Source organism: Carassius gibelio, chromosome B20, assembly GCF_023724105.1.
Source record: "Carassius gibelio isolate Cgi1373 ecotype wild population from Czech Republic chromosome B20, carGib1.2-hapl.c, whole genome shotgun sequence".
Lineage (NCBI taxonomy): Eukaryota > Metazoa > Chordata > Actinopteri > Cypriniformes > Cyprinidae > Carassius > Carassius gibelio.
In genome coordinates, this window is record NC_068415.1 from 21,509,090 (window position 1) to 21,536,811 (window position 27,722).

The 27,722-nt window shown below is 37.5% G+C and overlaps 1 protein-coding gene across 1 annotated transcript; it reads left to right on the forward strand.

Moving 5' to 3' along the window:
• The first annotated feature begins 735 nt into the window (after positions 1 to 735).
• On the forward strand, positions 736 to 27,722 carry LOC127983716 (disks large-associated protein 2-like). Its single transcript, XM_052585970.1, has 5 exons — positions 736 to 1,879; positions 13,065 to 13,279; positions 17,577 to 17,733; positions 19,868 to 20,087; positions 25,810 to 27,722. Exons 1-5 carry the CDS (start codon positions 797 to 799, stop codon positions 26,637 to 26,639), a joined length of 2,505 nt encoding a protein of 834 aa, XP_052441930.1. The 5' UTR covers positions 736 to 796; the 3' UTR covers positions 26,640 to 27,722.

The following is a 27,722-nucleotide window of genomic DNA, read 5'->3' on the forward strand; positions in this document are numbered from 1 at the left end:
TTCAACATAGAGGCTTCGAAGCTTGTATCTTTGACGTCCGGAGCTTTGTTTTTGCACACAACCATATGACTGCTTTGAATCCTGATTTCAATAACGCGAACCACTCACTCAGTTTCAAATATCACTCACGTCTTTCAAATGAATAAATCATAATTTGAATATATATTTGCATGTGTAGTTTTGTGCATGTTCATTTTGTATTAATTCCTGGTTCACAGTCATTTTAACTGACCATTCTATGATAATCTTCGATTATTTTATCATATGCCTACAGCCTTGCTTTCATTTATTTTTTTATTTATTCATATTGTGTAATACTATGACTGACATGAAGACTTATGTATATAGACTTCATATTTCCCTTTGCTTTATACAGGTGTTCATAGCACAAACTAGTTTGTTATCTGAAACAGTCCAAAAATGACTGGCTCGTCTGGGACGCAAAGGCAGCTTTTTTCCACTGTTTTGTTTTGTAAAGCTTTGAGTAATGAACCTTTTTACGATACAGTTATGGGGAAAGTTTTTTGTTGTTGTTAATTTTCCATTAACAAGTAGCAAGTTCCTGTACTTGCGTTACAACAACAGCAATAACCAACAGAAGCATAGCAGATCTATTGTCATATCCATTACCATGCTGAAATCTTTCGAGAGTTGTCATGATATAATTAATGTTGAGACTAATCTAGTAAAACTGCTCACCTTTAATGTCCTTCTCTTTATTTCAGACCAGCAGTGTTCCCCCTGGTCGCCATCCCGAGATTTCAATGAGGATAGTAGCCTCGCTCCACCCAGGAACATGAAGGGCTTATCAGGTGGTCGCGCACCGCACCAGATTCCCACACTGCCCCCGTGTGGACTGGCAGAGTGCGAGCATCTCCATGACCTGCATGGCATGCACGTGTCTGATCTGCGCCACTCCTACCTGCTCAGCCCCACGGAAACCTGCGCCATGGACTACCATCACCGTCTTTCCCCCCGCAGCTCCATTCACTCCGACTGCATGATCATGTCACCCGTGGCGCTAACTTCCACTGCCCCCGCCGACCACATCTCCAGCAGCACCTTTCCCAGAATGCACTACAGTTCGCAGTACTACGACACAGCTGCCCGGGAAGACTGTGCAGCCATCACCACCTCAGCCACATCCGCCGCCATCGCTGCTGCAACATCTGCCTCTCACCACGTCAGCAGCAAGAGCAACCGCATCCCCGCAAACCTGCTCGACCAGTTCGAAAAACAGCTTCCACTTCATCGTGATGGCTTCCACACACTCCAGTACCAACGCACATCTCCCGCCACTGGTGGGGAGCAGCGCAGTGAGAGCCCGGGTCGCATCCGACACCTGGTGCACTCCGTCCAGAAGCTCTTCACCAAGTCCCACTCACTGGAGGGATCGTCCAAGATGAATGGCACCAAAGGTGACAGTGGAGGGGGGGGAAGCCATCACCACCACCACGGCAATCATCACTCATCCAAGCACGGCAGCAAGCGCAGTAAAAGCAAAGAGCGCAGGCACCGGTCAGGGACGGGGGGCTGGTGGAGCTCGGATGACAACCTAGACAGCGATAGCACCTACCGCACGGCCAGCGCCTTGAGCCGCCACCATTATGAGCATGTTGGCCACAGTTTCCCAGAATCCATGCACACTCACTTTGGAGACCACTCTCTCAAAACCTCCAAAAGCAACAATGACGTCAAGTGTTCGGCCTGCGAGGGCTTGTCCATGGCACCTGAGGGGAAGTTTATGAAGAGGAGTTCCTGGTCAACGCTCACCGTAAGCCAGGCCAAAGAGGCCTACCGAAAGTCCTCGCTAAACCTAGAGAAGCCCATGATGCATCAGGACCTTAAACCATCATTCCGGGCCTCACACTACCTACAGGTCAGTCATGGCTTTCTTTAACATATCCACTTCAATCCTTGAGAATATGATATGATGGTGCCCCAAATGCCTTTCAGAAATAAACCAGTAGTTATATGATGGGAAAGATGAACAGTCGATTTAATGGTTTCCTTTTATATGACAGTGTCTTCATGGAGGAAATTAGTAATTCTATTGCAGGTGTTCAACATACATATATCTGTTTGATTTTGGGGTAGATAATATGTAATATGTATTTTATTAATATGTAATGAAAATAGTTTTGTGATATCCTTCCTGTAGCTCAAACAGTAGAGCATGGTGCAATTGATGCCAAGGTCTTGATTTTAATTCTGAATAAATCTTCCCCCAAATACTGGATTCTGGACCAAGGTGCAGCTACCCATAAACCCAATGCATGCTAATGCAAGTAACTAAATGCTACTGAAGTGTAATTACATGTATTTTTATTGCATATTAACATTGTTGCAAAGGGTATAAGTGGTTTTTAGTGTATAATCTTATTTTATTAGTGTCTTCTTTTGTAGTCATTTTTATTTATTCGATGAGAATCCAGGCAAGTTAGTTAAATTCACTATGTTTATGGCAAATTGCCTGAATAACAACATATTTTGTTTAATGACACATGTTATTTGAAGGTAACTCTATTGAGCACTGTGGTTTGTTACCAATGGTCAGACCAGTTCAAGACCATTGACATGCAGACTGTTTAAACCCAAGGGGTGATTCATGAACTGGAGATTTCTGATGTTGAAGCACTTTAACCCAGGTTACTTATTTTATGGGGAATGTTCTTATAATAAAAGCAGTCTTTGAATAAGAAACACATGAATGTTTAATTTATACTGGCCCCTTAGATGAGAAACTGCTGGTTTTGAGTGTCTCTAAGGAGAAACTGTCTGTTTCGTCCACTTTCTTTTACTGAAACGATGTGTGTGGGGCAAAATGCAATTGAATCCAGTAACTGATTATCTAGTGTTATTGTTTAAGGCCCTGTGGGAACCATTGATGCCTAAGAAGGAGGGATCAATACAAACAGGATCCGTGATGTAGTGTAGTGAACTTTTATTTGATAGATGGCAAGGTGTTTGAAGTATTTTTCATCAAATAAATGCTATGACATACATTTCATAAGTTTTTCTTTTGTTCAACAATGCCAGAGGAAATAATTAATTGCATTGGCTTATAAGTTTTTCTGTTTTGTCGGTAAGTGCCAGAAGAGGGACTTTTATTTTGACAGTGCAAGAGCTTTATCTTTGACAGTGCAAAGAATGCCAGAATGTCTTAACAGTCAAAAATATCCATATTAGTACACCACTGATTTCATTTATTTTCATTCTGGAATTTAAGGAGAGTTTGAGTGCATTGCATTGTGGTATATGTTATTTCACACATTGTGCGTTGGTGTATACTGCCTCTGATTCTCATTCTGAATTATGGCATGAAGCACAAGTCATCCTGACTGCTACACAATTATTCAACTAATATGTTCCTGGCATCTAACTGACATCTTCCTTCTTGAAGGTTAATTATGGCATAAGTAGAAGTGGTCTCCTTGTTCTGAGGAGCTATACTTTGTACAGATCATCAGCACATACAGCATTGTCATGTTTGCATAGGAAAAAAATGAAGCCTGTCTTCTTGCTGACCTTATTAGAGACTGTCAGTGCTCAAGAGAAATGACAGCCTGGCTGAGCTGTAAGTGACACGAAACTGGATACACTGACTAATTAACCATTCAGGAATAACCGTGAACTTCAAATTTGATTTCATTATAAGTCCGCTGTGTTCCAGTGTGATACAAGATAGATGTGTCTTACATGCATGGTTTGTAACAGTTTGATATGAAAACCTGGAAAGGTTAGGCTTCGTGGGAATTTAAATTAAGCTGATGAGTAAGAAATGTCCAGGCGAGCTGTCTCAGAAATGTTTCTTCTAAAATCCCTCTTTCCCATTGTCTAGCCTTGTAGGATGTATGTGAATAGACAATTCTGGACAAGTGCAAGTAAATGTATAAGCTATGAAATAAATGCCATACTTAATGTAAGCATGTGATATTGTGTTTTTAAAACACATCTAGTTAATCAGTATCACAAAATTCTTACCTGTTTCATTTATATATGACTGACAAATATAAATCACATAATCAGATAAACTAATAAATCAATCCTGAAACTAGAAATCCACTGCCCAGTTTTCAAAGTTATCAAGACGGTTTCATTAAGTTACTAGAACTTTGTTACACTATAAAATAACTTTTATTAATATATCGTGATTTATTTAAGTTGGTAAAAGGTCTGATTCTTTCTTTAGAGTGTGGATGGGAAGGCGATTTAAATTCATGCATCTTAAAATCAGGCCTTAATATATTTGAGTGTGGTTTGATCTTGGAAGCATACTGATTGATTTAATTGTTTTGCATATTTTGTTATTTTGGCAAATCTGAGCACAGTTTGCACATTATTCAGATCTGTTTTGAAGCTCAAGATTATCAAGGCCTTCCTCTCAGCTGTACTGAAAAGACCAGTTTGGCATGAATTTTCATGCTGGTTTGCCGGTGGAGCAGCACAGCCTTGTTATTAACTACCAAAATTGAGTCTGATTTTGGTAACGCCAAAGAGGAGTTAAGATGTCTTTGGCTAAACAACCCCCTGATTAATCAGCTAGCTTTCACAATGTCGGTACAGCTCTGTGAAGTGGCACTCATTCATTTGAAACTTTATTTTGCAGTATTTGAAGATCTTAACTCCTTTATCAACTCTAACCCCTGGAGACATTTCTATCTCCCAGCATATAGAGTAAACAAAAGGACTGAACTCGCGATGATAGCATGCAATCTCACATTTTGGAAATGTCTAAAAGTGTTCTGCAGTCATCGTTTCAACATCTGATGGGTTCATCTCATTAAGATTCCTCTAATCCTGCTCTTGAGTGGAGTTATATCTCCAGCTGCACTTCCTCACTGTCCGTGAATAATAAATGATATTTACACTTTATGGGTGTGTTGTCTGTAGTGCCTCCTTGTGTTAGAATAATGTACTGAAACCCGACTAACACTCTATGGAAGAAGATAGGAAAATTAATGATATGAATGTCCATTTATAGATATTCCTGTTTTACCGTAGATTTAAGGTTGATTTGTGTGATATACAGAGAAATGCTGAGGAATAGCAAATAGCTTTTATGCTTTGAAATGGGAGATTCTGCTGATTGACTCATCAAAGTGGTTTCTGTAGAGAAAATTGTGACAAACTTGAAATAACGAAATTAAACAAGAGCACATAGTGTGCTTCAGTCTTAAAATGTATATAAAAGATGTACTTGCAGTTGATATTATATTAATGAAATAAAAGGCCACTTAAAGGGATAGTTCACCCTAAAATTAACTCTATTGTGCTAAAAAAGAAAAAGACACTCATAACTCAAAGAAACTCTTTAGAACAACTTAAACTTTTTTTTGTGAACTATCCTTTTAAAGAGTAAAATTCAGTGACCATGCTTTATTTATGTATTTATTGACTTAAGTATTCTTTTAAAATTGCACTTTGTAATAATATCACTTATCTTGAATGGTTTACTAACCTAAAACTACAGCACTGAAATATATATATTATTTTACCAAATTGCAATTACAAATGTGTAATAACAAGAAAATTTAAATTCATGACATACAAGTTTCAATATAAATTACATCAAAATATATTTTAATTCACCATAAAAGACAGCAGAAGTAACAATTACATATGCAATTACATATAAAGATGTCCTGAAGTCCTTCTTAAGTAGGTCAGAAAAGCACTCATTGACATTTAATATACATTTTAACTATACATTGTTATTTAATTGTAAATAACATGCAATTAAGTGTTCAAAAACATTCAGTTCGTACTTAAGTATATAATTTTAAAAGTGTTATTTCCCTAAAAAGTACTCTTTTTAAACACATGTTAAACTGTACTTATTTTTCACAAGGCATGGCAACCCTGTGGCTTATGACTAATTCAATACATTCCCTTTCTTTTTTAGTTCAGTGTTAAAAGTGTAATATTTTATGCTGACTTTTTAAGAGCTTAAAAGTCTCATTTCATGAGGAATCCAATTTTCGTTCATTTTTTTTAAATGAAAAAGCTTGATGTATTATGATAATATACTGTAATTCCCAGAACTTCCTCCCTAGGTTATTGGAACTAAACTGCAAAAATGACTGTGAGCTTCACACACAGACATCACACAGATAAATGCATCAAAACATCGTTGTCCAAAAAAGTGACCAGTAGGACAGGGCGGGAAGTTATAATGAAAAAAAAAAACAAACAAAAAAAAACGAATATTATAAATTGATCTAAAAAAATACAGAGTAGTATAAAAAGTATGATATGACACTATTGAGAGTGAAATGAAGCATAGACTTCTGAAAAGAGATATTCTAAAACAATTTGAGGTAGAACAAGGAACTGTTGCCTGTCACGCTCTGCTGAAGAGATGAATTGGTGCTTTTCTCATGACGCTGTCTAGACATTGTCTTTGATTTTATCACAGTGATGTGCTTCAGAATCCAGTCAGGACACAGAGAACACTGAACTTCTAGTTGAATCAGTCTGACTCTGTTTAGAGGAACATTCTGGGTTCAGTCGACCGCATTTGTGGCATTATGTTGATTACCACAAAAATTGTTTATATATTTACATATCTGTTCAAACCTTTGATAGAGCTCTTGTTTTTAAGAACACTCATAATAAAAGTGAATTGGCCCAATTTTCAATTTGAGAGCAGAAATATGAAGCCTATAATATTATTTAAGTACATTTAATTCTTCTGTTAACAGTTGATTTAGGCCTGCATTTGGGCCTCTAGGGCTGTAGTTGTAAAATTAGACATAAAAGTTTTTTATTTTTCAACCTAAAATCATTTGACCCTCATATTGTTCACATGTTAATTCTGTAGCGCTGTGTTGGAACAGTCATACTATCTTTAATTTGTCCAAATTGATGAATTGTTTATTCCATCCATTATGGAAAATTCGATTTACTTTTTCACATACTTTTTTTTATGGAAATTAAAATGCGCTTTAAAGGATGTAGCTGTATCTATCCGCCATTATCCAGTCTGATGAAATGCTCTTTGCTTACTTTTTCTTTTAAAAGTAATTTCTCGCAGAAATACAGTAGACAAAATTTTACTGTAAATTATTCTATAGGACCAGTGACGATGCGGAGACCCAATGAAGACGAGAAGATTGGGTAACGGATGCAAACGGAAGGAAAATATTCCATCCAGACAACAGGAAAAGACACCTGGTGTAATTAGCAGGAGTGCAATTACTGTGATGAAGAGACAAGGCTAGTGGGAATTGTAGTGCCAACGGTGAGGTGCCTAAGGGGAAGTGAGCCCTCTAGTGGACACCCAGGGAAACAGTGACCAGACAGCGTGACATTACCCCCTCCTCCACGGAGCAGCTACCAGATGCTCCACCCGAACCCAAGAAGAGACCAAAGAACAAAGAGACCAGGAGGGAGGTGGAGCGGTGGAGGACCAGGGGGAGGGACGGAGGGCCAGGGAAAATGGGGAAACAGAGACAAGAGGAGCCCAGGAGGCTTTACCCTTTACCAGAGACAAGGGCCAGGTCCATAGATGGAAACAGACAGAAGAGAAACAACAAAACAACAACAAAACACAAGTCCAGAAAGGGCATAACGTGAAGCCAACCAGGGCAGAGCAGAAGACCACCACATCCATGCGGTCGAGACAGAAGCCCACCAGGGCGGCGCAAAAGACCACCACGGTGGGATCGAATTAATAGGAGAGCAGGTCTGGTTAGGCAAGTCTGCAACAGAGAACATGAACAAGTTAAGGGTAGCCTCCATGGCCACGACAGGATTAGTCAAGCGCTCAGAGAGTTCGGCTGAGACGTAACGAGGCTCTGGAAGTTCAGACGAGGCGTGGAGAGGCTCTGTTAGCTCCACAGAGACTTGGAGAGACTCTGGTAATCCCATGGTGTTTAGACTGGATTCCAAAAGATCAATGCTGATTTGACTCTGCTCATGAAGATCATTGGTGACTTGCCTTTTTTCATGAAGATCATCGGTGACTTGCATTTGTTCATGAAGATCAGTGGTGACTTGCATTTGTTCATGAAGATCAATGGTGACTTGCATTTGTTCATGAAGATCAATGGTGACTTGCATTTGTTCATGAAGATCAATGGTGACTTGCCTTTGCCCATGAAGATAGTCGGTGACTTGACCTGGCCCATGAAGAACACTGGTGACTTGACCTTGCCCATGAAGATCATTGGTGACTTGCCCTTGTCCATGAATTTCACCGGTGACTTGACTTGGCTCCGGAGTGTCAACGGTGACTAGCCCTGACTCTGGAAGGTCAACGGTGACTAGCCCTGACTCCGGAAAGTCAACGGTAACTAGTCCTAACTACGGAAGGTCAACGGTAACTAGCCCTGACTCTGGAAGGTCAACGGTGACTAGCCCTGACTCCGGAAGGTCAACGGTGACTAGCCCTGACTCCGGAAGGTCAACGGTGACTAGTCCTGACTCCGGAAGGTCAACGGTGACTAGCCCTGACTCCGGAAGGTCAACGGTGACTAGCCCTGACTCCGGAAGGTCAACGGTGACTAGTCCTGACTCCGGAAGGTCAACGGTGACTAGCCCTGACTCTGGAAGGTCAACGGTGACTAGCCCTGACTCAGGAGGGTCACTGAGCACCTGACTCGACTCTGGAGGGTCAACGAGAACCTGACTCGACTCTGGAGGGTCAACGGGAACCTGATTCTGGCAGATAATGACCAGGAGAAATTAAATTGTTGAATAAAGTCTTTATTTTTGTTGCCTTTGTGCACAAAAAAGTATTCTTGTAGTTTCATAAAATTAAGGACATGAACCTGTCTGTGCCTTGAATATGGTAATAACATTGCTGTCTCTGTAGGGTCAAAGAGCACTAGAGCATTGCGTTAGCAAGCAAGCAAGCGTAATGTTGGGGGTTCGATTCCCGGGGAACACATGATAGGTAAAAATTGATAGCCTGAATGCACTGTAAGTCGCTTTGCATAAAAGTGTCTGCTAAATGCATACATATTAATTTTAATATGTGTCCCTGGACCAAAAAAAGCAGTCCTAAATGTCAATTTTTAAAAAAAAATGTTTGTATAGTTTAAAAGTTTATTAGGATTGGACAATATTTGACCGAGATGCAACTATTTGAAAATCTGTAATCTGAGGTTGCAAAAAAATCTAAATATTGAGAAAAACGTTGTACAAATGAATTCCTAGGAATGCATATTACTAATCAGAAATTAAGTTTTGATATATTTATGATAGGAAATGTACAAAATATCTTCATGGAACATGATCTTGACTTAATATCCTAATGTTTTTTGGCACAAAAGAAAACTCAAAGGAAAACATTTTTTGACCCATACAATGTCTTTTTGGCTATTGCAAAAGATATACAGTACCCCAGCAACTTAAGACTAAAGCATATATATGTCCAACACACACACACACACACACACACACACATGTTTGTTTTTGTGAAAAGTGGGGACATCCCATAGATGTAATGGTTTTTATACTGTACAAACTGTATATTCTATCGCCATTCACCAACCCTACCCTTAACCCTAACCCTCACAGGAAACTTTGTGCATTTTTACTTTCTCAAAAAAACTCTTTCTGTATGATTTATAAGCGTTTTGAAAAATGGGGACATGGGTTATGTCCTCATAAGTCACCCTCTCCTTGTAATACCTGTGTCATACCCATGTCATTATACAGAGTTGTGTCCTGATATGTCACAAAAACATGCCCACACACACACACACACACACACACACACACACACACATATATATATACATTCAAATCTTTTTTTATATTAATCTAAATTGTTTATATCGTTTTACTAGTGGGCGCAGGACACTATAGTTATTTTATGTAAGTGAAGATAGAAAAATAAAGTAAACTTTATTTTATACATATATACATACATACCAGTAAAAATGTAGGACCAGAAATGATTGGACACTTTGACCTGACCATGTTTTGCTTAAGTGTTTTTTGTTTTTGTTAGTTTTTTTATTTGATTGCTAATGCTGCCTTTTTACACTACAGATTGAACAAAGCATTGCTTAGTAATTGGTTGACCTAAATTGGTATTATCTAATTTTGTACTTAAATGCTAATATCTATTCAACCTATTTCATTCTCAAAGATATCTGACATTGTCAAGAATAATTTGTTGTGACACAGTTTAACTTCGAGTTCTTCTTGTATTTTATTGCCATTTTCTACAACATCAGAGAACCATAAACATGCATATGTGTCCGGGAGCTGGGTGGTCAACCCTATGCATGGGTTATTGCATGTTTTAGCATGGCTGGAAACCTCTTCTGACCAATCAGAAGCCTGTTTTGTAATACATATGAGCTGTTTTTCATTTATTTGAGATGCATGTTTAATTATACTCATTGTGTCATCTTGTTTGCAGTTTATTTTAATCTACATCATGTTGCTCAGAAATACAAACAATAGTAGAATGCATACTGTTGTGTCTGATGTCTTAACTGCGAGGTGTTTACTTGGATACATGTTTGCATAAATAGTTTGTTGAATGACATTTTATGGAGCTCTCGGAAATGCTTCCTTCTTAATAAATTGTCCAGTATAAACAATGTCTATTTCTCATTTGAAGTCTTAGCTGCACTGTTGCATATGCATGCAGTGTTCATACTTATTCATGTGTGGTTGCTATGGCTACATCCTACACACATTTCTACCGTTATCCCTTGAAAACAAAACTGGAGGTGTTAACAAATGCTGTGTTCAGATGTGAGAAGATTTTTAAGGTTAAGAGGTCTTTAGGTTGCCTGACCCATTTTTTCTCACTGCAGATTTTCTGCCAATAAGCTTGAGCACAGTGGTTTTATTATAGCCGTGTTCTGCGAGGGAGCTGTCTACGGACAGAATATGACATTTAGAAAGAGCCATGAGCTGCATTCTGCAGAATATTTGAACCAAATTTCAAAGACAGAAGTAATTATGACATTATTACATACGAAGATGTACTTAATGAGAAAAGAAAGCACTCTAAAGTTAATATAAGCTAATATCAATTTAAAATACAGTTTTGTTTAATTGCACATCTGAAAATGCTGCATTCAGTTCACACTTGAATATATTGATTTTGTATCAAATAATTGAGTCAAACATTGACAACTCTAGCTTCAGCATCCCATGACTGTAAATGACAAACATGAATGCCAACAATTAAACGTGTTTAGTGTTAGATATTTTTAGCCATATCTTGTAAAACGCTGTTGCTTTTTAATTCCATGGTTTAATGAGTTACTCACAAAGAACCACTTTGTGTAAACAGAAATGGATTCAGCACTTAGACAACGAGTGACAGCCTTCCGCAGTGTGTATGTGCTACTGCTAAAATTAATACAATTACATAGCAACTCCAGCATCCCTGTATAAAATAATTGGCTTCTGAAAGCCGAGATTCATCACAAGCAAATGTTCTCTTACTGACATCGCCCTGAGAAACGATTACCGCTCTAATAGAGCTTCAGAGTATCTGAGAGTAGCTTCCGCTAGTCATTTATATCACTTTATATTCTCTTTGAGCCTGCAGAATACACCCATGCTAAATCCCGGTCCATTTACTGACCTGACAAACATATCATTTCTTTTTAAATATGTAGGTTGTGATGTATTGACATGTTAGTTAAAGAAATAAGTAAATGACTCTACATAATTACTATCAAGAGACTGAAAGAAAAGCTTGAATGGAATCCAGGTTTTCTGTGGATCTCTGACTCAGCTGTTCATCTATCTATCGATCAATCTATTTATCTATCTGTCTGTCTGTCTGTGTCTGTCTGTCTGTGTGTCTGTGTGTCTGTGTGTGTCTGTCTGTGTGTGTGTGTGTGTGTGTGTGTCTCTGTCTGTGTCTGTCTGTCTGTTTGTCTGTTTGTCTGTGTGTGTGTGTGTGTGTCTCTGTCTGTCCGTGTCTGTGTCTGTCTGTGTGTGTGTGTGTGTGTGTGTGTGTGTGTGTGTGTGTGTGTGTCTCTGTCTGTCTGTGTCTGTGTGTGTCTGTCTGTCTGTGTCTGTCTGTCTATGTCTCTCTATCTGTGTCTGTCTGTGTCTGTGTCTGTCTGTCTGTCTGTTTGTCTGTCTATCTATAAATGTGTGTTTAATTTGAAAAGTAGTTCAATTTTTATTTTAATTTAGTGTTTCTTGGTAACACTTTATTTGAACCCTTTAAATATTCTGATATGAAAAAGTGTATTAATGTAACTTATTAAGGATTGTATGATCTCGTGAACAATTGTAACCACATGAATAATACTTATATGTTTGACTTATATATGTATTACAATAATAATTATAATTTATATATTCATTGCTATGCTTTTAGAATGATGCTTTATAACATGACAAGCAAACAAATCTAGAGGAAAATGGGTAAAGTAAATTAATAATAATGAAGTTTGCAAATATTATAATGCATTTAATATTTTGTGAACTTTCATTGATGAAAAGATACTGTATAATGCATTAAAACATACATTATAAATACCTTTATAATCCATTATACATGAGTAAAGTTTTGCCAGTTTTGATTTTTATTTTTTTTATTTAGTTTTGTTTAATTTTAGTTAAACAAAAAAAAGATTACTTTTATTTTAAATGTAATTGCTTTAAAATTGCTTAATCGCTTTTTTTATCCATTTGACAACCTTTCTATAGCTTCTTTTTTTTTTTATCGATTTATTGTTACATATTTTTTTAAACATGTTTATTTTATTTAAATTTGTTTATTTATAACTGTATCATCTTAGTTTTTTGGGGGGGGAAATATTGTTACATTTAATTAAATTTTAAAAAATTAATTAAGAAGTTCAATACAATATTGAAAGAAGTTAAAAACAATAAGTTCAATAAAAAATCTGTTTATATGTTTATTTACATTTTTATACTTGCTAATAATAAAGCCACAGGGACTTCCTGGAATTCCTGGCTAATGGTGATGGATATATTGGCGGAAAGTTAAGCTGCATTTGGCAGGTTTAACGAACAGCTTGACATGATGTGTGATGAAAGGTGCAGTATTCTCTCACTCCGTGTGTGAGGACAGGCTTTGATCCTGTGTGTTTGTATCCCTGCAGGTGCCTCAGGATGAGTGGGGGGGTTATCCAGGGATTGAGAAGGACGAGGAGATCCCGTGTCGCCGGATGCGTAGCAGTAGTTACGTCAAAGCCATGGGAGACGATGATAGTGGTGAGTCTGATACCAGCCCCAAGACGTCGCCTCAGAAGACCGTGCGGTCCGATGCCCTTGTCCTTAAATCAGCCATGCAGAGGCCACATATAGACACCCAAAGGTAAGTCTCAATAGATCTTTATTGTTCTCAATCTCTGGCCGTTGTGTATCCTCCTGCTTGAGCTGTTTCCAGGGCGTCTGCAGAAACCCTCATTAGAATCAGCTGGTTTGATCAGTGTAGATGCTGTGGTGTTTGAGTGGCTCACAACATCGCTGAGGACAAAATTAATGTGCAGAGAAATTGTGTACTGTACGTTGTCTTAATAGTCTTCTTATCTTGTGTGCTTTAGACCATATTCAGTGCAGTCAACATCTTATGAGGCCTGGCCACAGGGGTGTAAAAACATAATTTATGGTCGTAAATTGTGTAAAAGAGAAATTACTTTATAGCTATAGTTTAATTCCAACCCTGTATGACTTTCTTTCACATACAAGACACTTGACAAAAAAAAAAAAAAATTTCCTTGCAATGAAATTCAGTGTGGTCCAGAGTGGTTTTATGCTCCATTAACTTTCATTGTATTGATCATAAAAGTGTTACAAAACAACTTGCAGAAGAATAAACTTCCAGGTTTGGGTGGACATAACGGGGTGCAATAAAATTTTCTTTTCTTTTTTTTTTGGTGAACTGTCCCTTTAAGGATGTACCGGTATATTGTTTAATTTCCTCAGAAATAGTCTAGCTGCATCAATAGAACATGTCCTGATGAAGTAACTCACAAATCTGTTTCATCTAAAATTTCCCAAAGTTCTGGAATTCTATTTTTCCACTGAAACTGTCCAGATCTGACATCAGATCTATTTAAAATAATTTAAAATAATTTATATTTATCAAACAATTCTTAAAACGGATCATGGTTTAAACTTTTCAGTTATATTATACCTTCATCTTTTCACCCTTGCTCTATATAGGATTTTTCATTCACTGTGGTGGGATTGTGTGTGAGGTTAGTTCTTCTTATCTGAATGATATATTATTTATGATGTTTGTAACTGAGAAATAGGTAAAACTCTGGGTTCTGGCTCTGGGTGATCTGGAATATGAAATAAAATATTTAGTGAATTTATATGAATGAATATACACCTTTATACATTTTTCTTCTTTTAACACCCGATTACTGTGTTGTCATCAGCATATTTGAGTGTGGCTTTAACTATTGGCACTTTTGGGCCTGGAAGCACACGTCACACATTCAATAAATTAATATTTCTAAAAGGCATGTACAAGAGCAATATCCAAACTGTACATGCATACACTACAGTAGAACATTAAGGAATCAATATAAATAATTTCCACACAATATTTCTTTCTGTGTTTAGATCTCCATGGAGCCCTTCCTGAAAGATGATTAACCCACATTGGCCTAAAGAGTGTGCCTATAATAAGTGCACTATGAGATGTTAAGAGACATCACTAAAAACAATAATTATGACATCTCAGGGCTTAACTTTCATCAACTCTTGTCTTAATGCAGTTGCTGGTATACAATTTTCTGTAGTCTGCAGAAGAATATTGGATTTTGATGCTAGGAGCGTCTCCAATATTACAGAGCTTAAATATTTCAATGTTGCAATCCACATAAGAACATTAAGGACAACACGATCAAATCAGAGTTTATTGATTGTATTTTAGTCAATGTCATATCAATGTTGTCTCCCTGGTTTCATAAACTCTGACAATAAAATAAATAAAAAAAGGAATAGTAAGATTGACTGTTAATTTTAAAGAAAGAGCAAAGTAACACATTGTATTACATTTTAAGTTTTGAAGTGATGAGAATTGTGCAGTGACCACATAAAGACAGAAATAAAGCTTAAAGCATAAAGAAATACAATTATTATTTTTTTTTACAGTGTAATGTGGTGAGTTGGATACTCTTTATATTTTACATATTCAGCCAGAATGATGGTATAATGAAACTACATTTAATGTCAGAGAACCTTGAAATGATTATTTTATTTTATTTTATTTTATTTTATTTTATTTTATTTTATTTTATTTTATTTTATGCCTGTATAATTGCTGTATTAACAGACTAAGGTTGGCAGTACTTGCAATCAAATAATAATAATAATAATAAAAATAACAAAAAAGTAACTTGATATTGTGGCCAGAGCGCCTAAAATACGTAAAATGTGAAATGTACTGACAGATTAAGTATGGTCATTAAGTAATCTAGAAAAAGTTATCGGCAATTGACTACTTCAAGTAACTTTCCCAGTAGCCTACAGCGTAAAGTTTGGATTTAGTAGAGACACTGACCAGGCAGTCGTTTTTATTTGCTGTCAAACTGATGTTAAGAAGGGCATCTGTTTGGGTGTGAGGCGACATTTCTGAAAATGGATAACAACATGAGGCACAAGGTTGCTCCAGAGACACCATCAAACTGTGTATTTCCCAAAATAGTTGCTTTATGTGTGACTTTGGTGCCTACAAATCCTGCTCACTCAGAAACCCGTGAGCTGGGTTCATATAGCTGCTGATGACACAGTAAAATACATTCCTTTCTACATTTGTGTTCATAGAGAGCACTTTATTCGCAAGGAAAGGAATCAGTTCCCATGTCAATTATCCGTTCTAACTTACCCACAATTCTATGCTGTATCTTTTTTAACTTAAAATTATGCCGTTTGGATAAACTTAGAGTAAACTAATATTTTATGTACAGTAGGTAATAGGAATAACTTTTCATTTAATAAATAGTTCAGTGTTTTTTTCTTTCTCTCTCTCGTGTTGTTTTAAACATGTATGACTTTTTATTGACTTTTTTATTCTGTATAACAGAAGTTTTAAATAAATTATTGGTCTATATGATGAAAGTAAGAAGGAAATGGCAAAACGACCAAATTTTGGGGATGAACTGATACCCTTGATATTTAGTTAGTTCGATAGTTTTTGTAACAAATATAGTACGTAATTTATGGCAGTCATAGAAAAACCTGGTATTTTGTTCAAAGGCCACAGGAAAAGGGGATCTTAGTAACTTTCCAGGTCACAGGCCACACTAACCCTAAGATTAACTATTGACATTTTATAGACTTTTAATCATTTTGGTAAATGAAAGTTAAGCACCAGCAGTGTGCTACTTTCTTGTTTTCAGTAATTTCAGTCTTATTAATTAGCTAACAACTAGGGAATTAATGTCTATTATTACAGATAATCACAGACTTAAATCACAGCTTCTGTTTTATTACATTACCGTGCTGTCTATTCAATACACATTATTAAAATACAACCTTCATGAGTACTTTTGATATCTCAGAATAACTTGTGCAATAAGTACACTGATTTTGACTCTACAGTAGGTTAATATTTCATTAAAAATGTAAATGAGAGACACAAGTCTTGGCTGCTGTGTGTTGTGATAAAGAATAGTGAGACATAGTTTGAGATTATGTACATTTTAAAAGTGAAGTATACAATGTTCTAAATGCCTTAATTTGCAATGACTGTTTGTCAAAAAAAGTATGTTTGAGCATCCCATAGAGCCACACACAGCAACATTGGCTCAGTCAGTGGTGTTAGTTTGGGTATCAATGGTACAGTATCTATTTGCCAATTAATGGCAGACAGAGGAAAACGTGTTTGAAAACAGTCATTATTTTTATTATTATGTTTCAGAAATCACACACTTCAGTTTTAAGGATAAAGAACCAAGGTTATTCTTTTTCTTGTCATGTTTATGTGAAAGTAGTTGAGAACTCACACATTAGCTGCTGATGAGAGAACTGAGGATAAAGGGAACGCTGTCAATGTTTGAGATGTCTTGGCAGTGAGGAAGTGTTAGAGGCTTCAAAAATGCCATCTTTTTTCACTTTCGCTCTTTCTCTCCTATCCATATGGTTTCCTGATATTTCTGCTGAGCGATAGTTGCTGTCTATGGTTTTGGATTGTGACTGGAAGCCCTGATAATGTGTGTACTGAGGCCTTGCTTTAACATATCACATGATTTTTCCCACAACAGTTGCTCTTTGTTAGGCCATCATACCACAAATTATTCTTAGCAATAACCAGTTTGGAAAAATTGCAGAAATAAGATGCATGATGCTCAATATTGTACAAAAACAACCAATAATGTTTGATTTTCCATTTGCACTTCTGGAAAAATTGTTTGCTTGTCTCTTCATTTTGGTATGTATCTGTCTTCATATGTGGCTTATAAGTTTACATACTGAAAAATGTCTTACATTTGGGTTCATGATGGCAAAGCTGTTAACAAAGTCACTTTATTTTAAATCATATCCTCTGAGTTTTCCAAAAGTTCACCACTGGTGGTTATTGCAGAGTGACCCTTCAATCTAATATTGATTAGGTTACTCTTTAGCTACATTAGTTCTTGGTTGTTCCCTCCATTTAGCTCTGGCTACCACTTGCAAACAACGAGAGATATGCGCCCTCACCCCAGCGTGTCTCTGGACCCAGCAACCACCTTCAACCCTCCACAGTTTCGCTCCAGAAACCAGAGCTACATGCGTGCAGTCAGTACCTTCAGTCAGGCAAGCTGTGTCAGCCAGGTGAGTTCAACCACTCGCAACAACACATGGCACTGACACACAACCAAGGACTATCTACGTACAGTAAGTGGTTTCAAGCAGAGGTTTTAGTTTGCTCTTTTCTTAGATTGTGTCTTGAGTTGTTTTGGAGAGTAGGCTTTATGCTACCTTAAGTCGAATGATCAATGATTAATTAAGGGGTTTTGACGGATAATTAGATGATCCAAGTTTGTCCAAGTTGGTTTAGGTGGACCAGTTGAATACTTTTTCTTGTGTCTTGTACAGTCTGCCAGGTTATCTTTGTCAACCCTGTTGGAGTTGATAGATGACCTATGCTAAGCTAGTGAGGGACAGGTTGGGCTGATTAAATGTTTCAAAACCTAGTTTAATTTAGGGGGTTTAGATGGTTGACCAGGGTGACTGTGATTTCACCAAGTACAACATGTCCCTGGATCAGTATCATTGTTGATCCTGGATCGACATTCCAATCAACAAATCAGAATTAAGGGGTTAACCTTTCTGGAAATATCGGTTTTAGGCTTATGACTGGAATTAGGTTCTTTTACATCTTAGTTAATCAGATATCATTTCATACTGATTTTAGGAATACATTATGGGTATCAATGGGTATACAAAAGATGTTGATACAGGAACATGTCTTACTTGTCAAAATCATGGTGACTATTGACCAGCGTAACTATCTGCTGGTCAGGTAGAGAAAGACTGAGAAGTTGAACTTGGTCAACCTGACATATTTGGCTAAACTACTGGAGATATTACACTGTTAAAATACATTACAAAAGCCAGCTTGATTTGGGTGGCTAACCAACAAAGCTACCAGCAGGGTGGACTGAGGACAACTTGTGAGGTCATCTTGGTCAGCTGGGTTAGAATTGGTTGATCGCCTTGGCTAAGCAAGTGGGGGATATGTTGAGCTCATTAACTATATTCAAAAACTTAATTTTGGTGGTTTGTCCCCACTATAACCAACTGACAGGGCCAGTGAGACCTAGTACCTGCCTGGTAAAAGCTGGTAGACCATAGTGGTTAAGCTAGTGGGGAATAAGTTGAGCTCATTAACCCAGCTTGACACAGGTTTTTGACCAAAAGAACTACAGGCTGGGTCAGGCCAAAGACAAATCATGATGCCATTTTGGTCAACCAGATAAGAATTTGTAGCTTGCCTTGGCTAAGCAAGTGGGTAATATGTTTAGCTGATTAATAATTTTTTCCAAAGCTTGATTTGGGTGGTTGACCACCAAAGAATACCATCTTACAGGGCCGATGAGCCCCAGTACCTGATCAGCCTGGTTATAGCTGGGAGACCATCTTGACTAAGCTGGTTTAGAGACTTGACAGTGTTCCAAAAACATTTTGAGCTAGTTGCCCAAGCTGAATTGTTTCTTTGTCCCGAGTTGTGGATATATTTATTTAAGAACAGAATGTTTTATCATGTTTGGTCAGAGAGACACTAACTTGATGTGATGTTACCTTTGTTAAATTCTGTTCATACAAGCCATTGTTAAAACAGGATGTCAGAAAGCTGAAGTCAAGGTCTGTTGAGCTGTGGTAGTTCATGTGGGCTTTGGGTATGTGGCTTTTTTACTGGATTTTAATGATGGAGTAGGTTACAGTTGAGATGTTTTATGTAGGATTTATAGAACATGCAAACTGTCAAGCATACAGGAAAATGTTTTAATTAGGGTAGAGAAAGTTTTCAGATTTGTGTTGTAGTTCTACGGAAGACTTCAAATCAGTAATTGAACAATTACATAGACTATATATCTTTAAGCTTCATGGTGTAGGTGATTTAGGAAAGTTAGCCATCATCTTATGCTCCGTTTATGAAAATCTCTGTTTTCTTGCTGTCTGCTGCTGTTGACTCTTTGTGTCATTTTCCCTCCGAAAGTTCTTCAAACAATCTGCTTTTCTTCATTTACCTATTATGAGATTATAATCCAGTTTGAAATGTTTTCTCTTATCTTGTTGCTTTTTGACATAAATCTACTGAGACGCTCAAGGTCGGAAATTGCCAGTGGTATATCCCTCCTGCTAACACTCCTTCATATTTACTGTGCAAAGGGGAAGAATCAAAGTGAGAAAGAGAAAGGAAGAGGAAAAATTAAGGACTGCTATTCCTGTTTTTGTCTCTCAGGTGAGTGAGACTGAGGTCAATGGCCAGTTTGAGTCAGTTTGCGAGTCCGTTTTTAGCGAAGTAGAATCCCAGGCCGTGGAGGCCTTGGACCTGCCCGGCTCTTTCCGCACTCGAAGCCACAGTTACCTGCGTGCAATTCAGGCTGGGTATTCCCAAGATGATGACTGCTTGCCTTCAATGACATCTTCTACTGTCACTTCAACTCTCAGATCCACAACAGGTAACCGTATGCCTCAAATCCCACCTGAGAGAGAGAGAGAAAAGGCTTAGAGCACATACCCGCCATACATTCAGCACATGCTGAACTACATACTCTGGCATACCTACATATGTACAGTGGGATTCCCATGTGCTTGAGAGATGACTGACTTGAATGTCGTTTCCGTCGGCCCCTGTCTGTTGTGTGTTTGCTTTATTGCATCTGTGCTCCCCGAGTGTTGAGAGACGGTTGCCTGCAATTCCCTTTGCACGAGTCATGCGTCCTTTTCTGGGCTTCTGATTGGTTGGGTCCAGTAGTAATGAGAGGTTAGACTGGGGGTCAGAGGGACTTAGGCATAAACAAATCAGCAGAACTAGCACAGCTGTCCAGAGCATGCAACACAACATGGGCAAGGGTTTTCACGCAGCACAGAAAATCATGTTAAGGTTGGGCAGGAAGGCCAGTTTTAGATGTGTTCACAGTCCTTAAATTGGAAAAACGTGTGTATTTTCCATCTTCTAAATATTGAAATGGATTAGCAATTAAAAAATACATATTTTGGTTTGGTAAACTTGAAATGCTGTTTCAGTCCTGAATGCACAAAGCAATGATTGTGAACTACACAATCAGTTTTATTTGATATTATGTGTTGCATAAAATATCTAAATTAGTCAAAAGAAATTCAGAAGTCAAATCAACATATTTACTTGGAAAAACTATAGTGAAAATAATTTTTTTATTTTTCAACAAAATGAGCAATATGCACTTGTTTTTGAGTTCTCTCATAATTATTATTATTACAATTTTTTTTTTTTTTTTACTTAATTCTAATATTAATGCTTAGTGTTTAAGCCATAACATTTATTGAATATTAGATGATAAGCCAACCCCTCCTCATGGTTAAATTCTTTATTTTATAGAAAATATTAGGTTACTAATAATAAGATGTCTGTTAACCACTTAAGGGCTTGGTTTATTATTTTAATTATTATACTGCATTGTATAGAGTAGAATATTTAGTAGAAAATAGTAGAATATTTTCGCATTGAATACAAGTTTTTAAAAGTTTCATCGTAATATTGCATGTGAGCAATTTTTATGTCACTGAGGTGAAATTTTGGTTGGTTTGTTAATGTGCTAATTGAATTATAATTGATCAATCTCTGTATGAATTCAAAAATTGGAGGTGAAAACAAATCCTATTATCTTAATCCAGTTTTAACATTAATCCTAACTAATGAGTAATTTTTACAACCTGAATAGGTTTAGGAAGCCCTGACAGAGCAAGTGTGGAGGTTTTGTGCAGCACATACTCATGAGAAAGTGTGCATCGTGTGTCACAGTTTTCTTTGTGCAAGCAGAATGCCGCCTCCGCCTCCGCACCCTGTCCCAACACCCCTGCTGTGTTCGGTGTACACATGGAGTAAAGCTATGAACCCTATTGAAATACCACAAAATGATGTCAAATGACACTAAAAATACTTTATTTATTTATTTATTTATTATTTTTTTACATTTGAAAACCAAAATGTTAATTTGTTATGTATGATTTGTTTGGTCACTCCAGTCAAACTCTGTTTCTTTGATTTAATGTGGGCTTCTTTGTGTTTGTTGTTCAAACTGGAGTTTGATTTGATTGGACCTTCATGCTGTCAACAACTCATACTGACAATACACAGAGGACTCTAAGGAGAAAGGAGAGCTCTCCAATCCCACCGTCTCACTCTGCTGAAGTGCTTTCACCACATTTGGCTCTGTATGCAATCCCTGTCAGCTCAAGTCAACCGGCTGTAGGACAAAACCATTTTCTCAAAAGGATTTCGTCCACTATGTTTCACCTTGGAGGACTTCTTGTTTCAGCAGTCCTGTACGACTTTGGATTTACAAAGAGAACCATAGTTTGTGTACGTGTAGATCCTAAATTAGATGCTTTCTTTCCTTAAAGGCTTTTAAGAAAGTTCAGATAATTGCTTGAGCTCTGGTATTGATGCTCTCTGGTTCTATAGTTAATTCAAAAGCAACGACCAATCAAAGTAATGTTATCAAGCATATCCCATAAATTCACCAGTAGATGAAGCTAAATTTAGTTGGCGCTAAAATCATTTAGTAAGGTGTTGGGTGTTCTGTGATGGTGGAGAGGGAAGGTGGGCGTCATGGCCCCTCGTTGGCCATCACAGGAAGGAGATCCAATGGGAAAAAGCAGCTGGAGAGATGCCTGTCACAGGTATTATAATGTCAACACGCATACATCTTTCAATGGATATGTGTGTTTTTGCACTGCCTTCTCAACTAAATCAGGATTAGACCTTTGAAAGACACATCACTAAAGGTCAGATCCGGCGTTCAGGCGCCAAAGTAGCAATGCTTTTCTATAAAAGGCATTTCAAAAGTATTTGTTGATTACCACAGAAAATAATTGTGTTATATATATATATAAATTAACCAAAAGAAAAAAACGAAAGACGCACACATATAATGAAAGTCTATGGGGCGAGATATTCTGGAGCGTTTAAAAGAACAATTGTTAAGATTTTTAGCGATATTATCACACTAGTGCCATGTTGACGTGTAAAGTTTAAGTGTTGTGGTGATGTTTTTGCAATACTTTGGATTTATACTGGTGCAATGCCTTGCCCCATAGAAATCATTCGTAAGTGCAATTATATCGCTGTAAATGCATTAGTTGTTTATTTTTACAAACTGAGAGATGAGTTTAAATTCTGTGGTAATCGACATCACTTCATAGACATTCCTAATAACTTTTATTCTTTTAGTGGTTGGGTCACTTTTAACATTTCTGTAAATTTTTATACCAACCTTGGCATCCTTGGAGAACAAACATGGCCAGCAAAATGCGGTTGGAAGTAAGAGCTGGTGTGGAAGATTTCAGCTGTGATGGACAGTGGGATTGCAGTCTCTGCCTGGTGCAGCCCTCACAGAGGACTTTATTGGATCGTGTTTCTTCTTAATCCCGCCCCTATAATCTCCACATGGTCCAATCAGCTCGATAGATGGGCTTTTTAACATATTCAATAGGGTTCATATCTCCTTGCCTGAATGATTGCGTGACATTTTATTGCCTTTTCATCTTTTCTGTTGCACAAAAACAAGACAATACGTAAAATTAGCCTCCACATTTGCCACAAAGCGCTCTGATTTGATAAAAGGTGGTTAATAACATTGAAATATTGTTTTTATTGGTTATGCTGTGAAGAGATGGAAAGGCTGAACAGAGATGTTCTTTGACGTGAGTGAGAAGGCAGTGTAAACACATATCTGAAAGCTAAACGTATGTGAGTAAAGTGGAGTGAAACCCTGACAACACAATCTGCAATAAATTTAATTTCGTCAATTTTTAACATGAACTCTTTCATTAAACCAGGGGCACTTCTAGCCTTTCATCTTTTTTGGATATAATTGGATAAAAAGTCTTTCTCTGGAGCACAATGTCATTCACAAGTTGCACATGTAAGATCTGCTTTGTTGTTGACAACTGGCAACCATAATTTTGGTTCCTACAGAGGTAAATATCCACCTCATCAGGTCTTATGAAATGTCCCATTCAGAGGCATAGCTACCAGGGGACCTGAGGTTGAGAGGGGCCCATACCAAAATGAGTACAAGGGGCCAGAATTCATAGCAACATCACTGATCCTACTATTATTTGGTGTGACAAACATCTGCAAACGATTCCAACCCAGGCTCATTTAAAATACATGCTTGTAGCACCGTTTCTGCAACACCAATATTACAGTACGTACCTCACTGCATGTCTTGCAGCAGTTTTAAAAGTGAAATGTCCAGTGAGTGGCGCTAAAATACATGTTCAATACATGACCATAGCCAACTTTTATTACGTTGTTACTAGTAATGTAAAGATGAACCGTGAGTCGGTTGAAAATAGATTCAAATACATGATGATTCAAATCGGTTGAGATGCTGAACAAATTGTGATTCATTTAGGGGTAGGAGTTTATATATATGTCTGAGGGTAACTAACTTCTTACTTATACATCTTGCCTCTAATGCACATTAAAGTTCATAATCATAAGTGCGGTGCTTCTTTGTTTACAGTGGAATCCAAGGAAACGTTTAAAGTGCCACCTGCTGGCAGAGAGTGAATCTGTGTTTCGTTCAGTTCGTCTGCATTTCTGTTTCATGCAGATATTTTTTTATGAATAGTTTCACAAAGCTGAAGTCAAATCATTCTGTTTTTGCTTCAAATTTTGAAATTATAGAATCGAATTTAGATTAAAATCTTGCATATATGCAGCATCTTTGTTTGGATCATGATTAAAATGCAGTGGTTGCTTGCCTCTAATTTTAAATGGAAAGAGAACAGGCGAAGCCTTAATTTTATTTGTATGAAGAGATTTATTTATTTGAGATAAAAAAGAGATAAAAAGAGCAATAATACGCAAGTGCTATATTAGCATATTATTATAGTGTTATATTTAAATTTCACATAGAAACAAGCAACATTTTGTCCAAGCAATAATAAAAGGACACATTTCATTTATAATTTCTCTAAAATCTAATTTTGTAAAAAAATATATATATATATTATGAATCAAATCGAATCTTGAAATCAAAATCATAAATCGAATCGAAACACGAGTTGAGTGAATCGTTACATCCCTAGTTGTTACAGGCACGAATTGCAGCAAATGTATTACGTTGTTAATGGTCTAATAAAGTTAATGCAATAACATACACCCTACACCAAACCCAAGCCTAAACCTACTAGATAGCATGTTAAAATTGTTTTGAAAGTCATAACATAATATTATGAAAAGAACTATGTGGAAATTATGCTTTCTTAATTGAAACAATGGCCTGGTAAATCATACTTTGTTGGAGAAAAACTGGAAACTGCAGAGATTCATACGCATATATAAATATTTGAGTTTTGCACAAAACGTAAGTAGGTACACGTGTTTTCAGTGTGCCTGGGTGGAACGATTCAGTGCATCAGTGAACTAAATCACAAACAATTTCAGACTTTTACCAATTTGACAAGATGCTTTAAAACAGATTAGCAAATTTCGCAACACTGATTCTAAACAGCTGGGAAAAAAAAAAACATAAAACACATGACTTGATTCCTGAAATATTATCAGTGAAAATGATTTTCAAGGTGATATATATATATATATCGATCCCATTAATACATAAGAATTTATCAGTAATATTTTATTTGGACAGAGTGGTATATAACTTGGTACATGCCTCTGTAAAAAAGGTCTAGCGACGCCCCTGCATAAAAAAACCCTAGCAGATATTTGCTTGCTTCCTGTGAAAATCAAAAAGAAAAAATCAAAAAGAAAAAGTTTCTTTCTCATCCATCTAATGTACAGTATAGTCTTGTTCTTCAGTCTCTCTCCATACACTATCAGAAAATAATGTTGAAAATTGTACCTTTAGGTGTACAACAGGGGTGCAACCCTCAAAATGACACATTTGTACCTTCTTTATTAGTACCATAAAGTAATAATATGTATCCTTAGAAATATATACTCTTATGGTGCTATTATAATAAACTGGGGTAAAGAATTGTTCCTGAATTTACTCCCAGGAACAAATGCGGTGTGCAATTGAAAATTGTGTGTACAGGGCATTTACTCACATGCTGCTAACAAGAGACTCAAGTGTTGACATTATTTAAAGTGAGAGGCTTCACCGAATTCATCAGCTGTTCACCCCTTTGAATTTTCCTATGTCCATATTCAAATTTGTCTTCCAGAAGGGTATGATGCAATGGAGGGCACCTCGTTGCTAAATGAGGATATGATTGAGGACGATGATGGCGCCAGCTCCTCAGCTTATCAGGAAATCGAGCGGTTTGAAAGAGAAAACGCTGGTCGTAGCCAACACAGCACCAGTTCCACGGTCACGGCTATCTCCATTCCTCCTTCCTCCTCGCATGCCTACCGGGTCCCATGTCCGCCCCCGTCCCAGCCCCCACCAGATCCTCCCGTCCCGCAGGCTATTCAGGCTTTCAAGGAGTCTGCAAACATGGTGGCTGCCTTCAACATGCAGTGGAAGGAGGAGATATCGGCGATGCGCTACGAGCTAGCGGAGCTGCGCAGGGATGTCTGCGGAGAGCTCAAGACTTTCAACAGCAACTTCTTTAATTTCACCCAGTGCTATAACATGTGGACCATGTGCCGGGAAGCTGCCACTGGCACCAGTTCCAGCACCAGCACCAGCGAGAGGGTGTCTGTTGGCGTCCAGACCGGTGCTAATGGTCTGGTGAGACAAAACACTGCAGACGCCTCAGTAATGTGTCAGCCAGAACCGGCTGCCTTCAACATTTTCGACCTGATGGAGCCTCCACGCATCGAGATCACTGAGGGAACTCCTGAAGGAACCACGGCCACCAACAGCCCAACCAGTCCAGATAGGCCCACCACCGGCCCACCACTGTCAAAGCGGTTGGGACGGTCCAAACTGGACACTGGCAAGAAGAAGAAGAACTGCAGTCGAGCAGACGGTCAAAGAAGTGCCAGCCTTGAACTCTGGTGCAGAAAGTACACCAGTGGACCAATGTCCTACTTATCTCTATCCTTCTGATCATTCTTCTCACTGGAACAGACATTAACTTTGTTTCAGAATCAACACCATACACCTGCATCCAGAGAAGAGCTTGTCCCTTTTCTCTTTTCAGAAAGATGATAGCTTCTCCAAAAGGAGAAGGTGTCGTTTTGGCATAATGGGGAATAGTGTAGCTTTTCTAGATGGAACCATTTGCTGTGCTGGATCATAAATCTGTTTACATCACCACGGAAATGATTCATGAATGTCATTTGCATTGTAAGGAATGTCGCAATTTGTTGTGTTTTGTCCAAGGCTAAAGCAGTTTTTGTGACAGAGGTGAATTACCTCACTGCTCAATCTGACCAAAAGAGCTTATTGAATACAGATGAAAGATGCATTTTTTTTTACTTATACTTTTAATGTTTATCAGATAAATCAAAAACATTTTAATTCGGCAAATCCTTTCATTATACTACTTTGCATTGTTTTAAGGCAATCCGTGTATCATTCGTTCATATTTTTAATTAATTGTTTTTTTATATATATTGAAAGTAGAAAAATTAGAAAACGGCTGCCTTTTTTTTGTGTGGAAAAAAACAGAATTCAACTTAAATTTTAGTTTTTCATTCAGGGGTAGAAAAATGAATAAACAACTTGAATATTCAATTTCTACACATGTGTGGGAATTTAAGGCCCCTTTTTGCTGATTGGTCAGCCGAAGCTCAAACCGTGCCGTCATCGGTTCTTCCGCAGTATCACGCAGCAGAATAATAGTCCTCCACTGCTGCAGTTGTACGGATTCTTACCAAATTTATTGGAACTACATTTCTTTTTTCAACAAAAAGACTAATAAATAGCTCAACACAACTCATACCGGGGCAGAGTCTAGACAGGGCTTTCTTCTATGTGGACCAGCAGTTCTTAAAGTGATAGGGTGTCAGCGAAATAATTTGCTATAGCCTACCATATTTCCAGACTGTAACATCATTTTTTTTTTTCTTATCATGATATATAGGCCTACTGTGATTTATTCCAAAATGACTTATATGATGCATTTAATGTCAAATAATCGAAATGAAGCCTTAATAAATGCGTTAAGAATCCTGCTATTATTCTGCT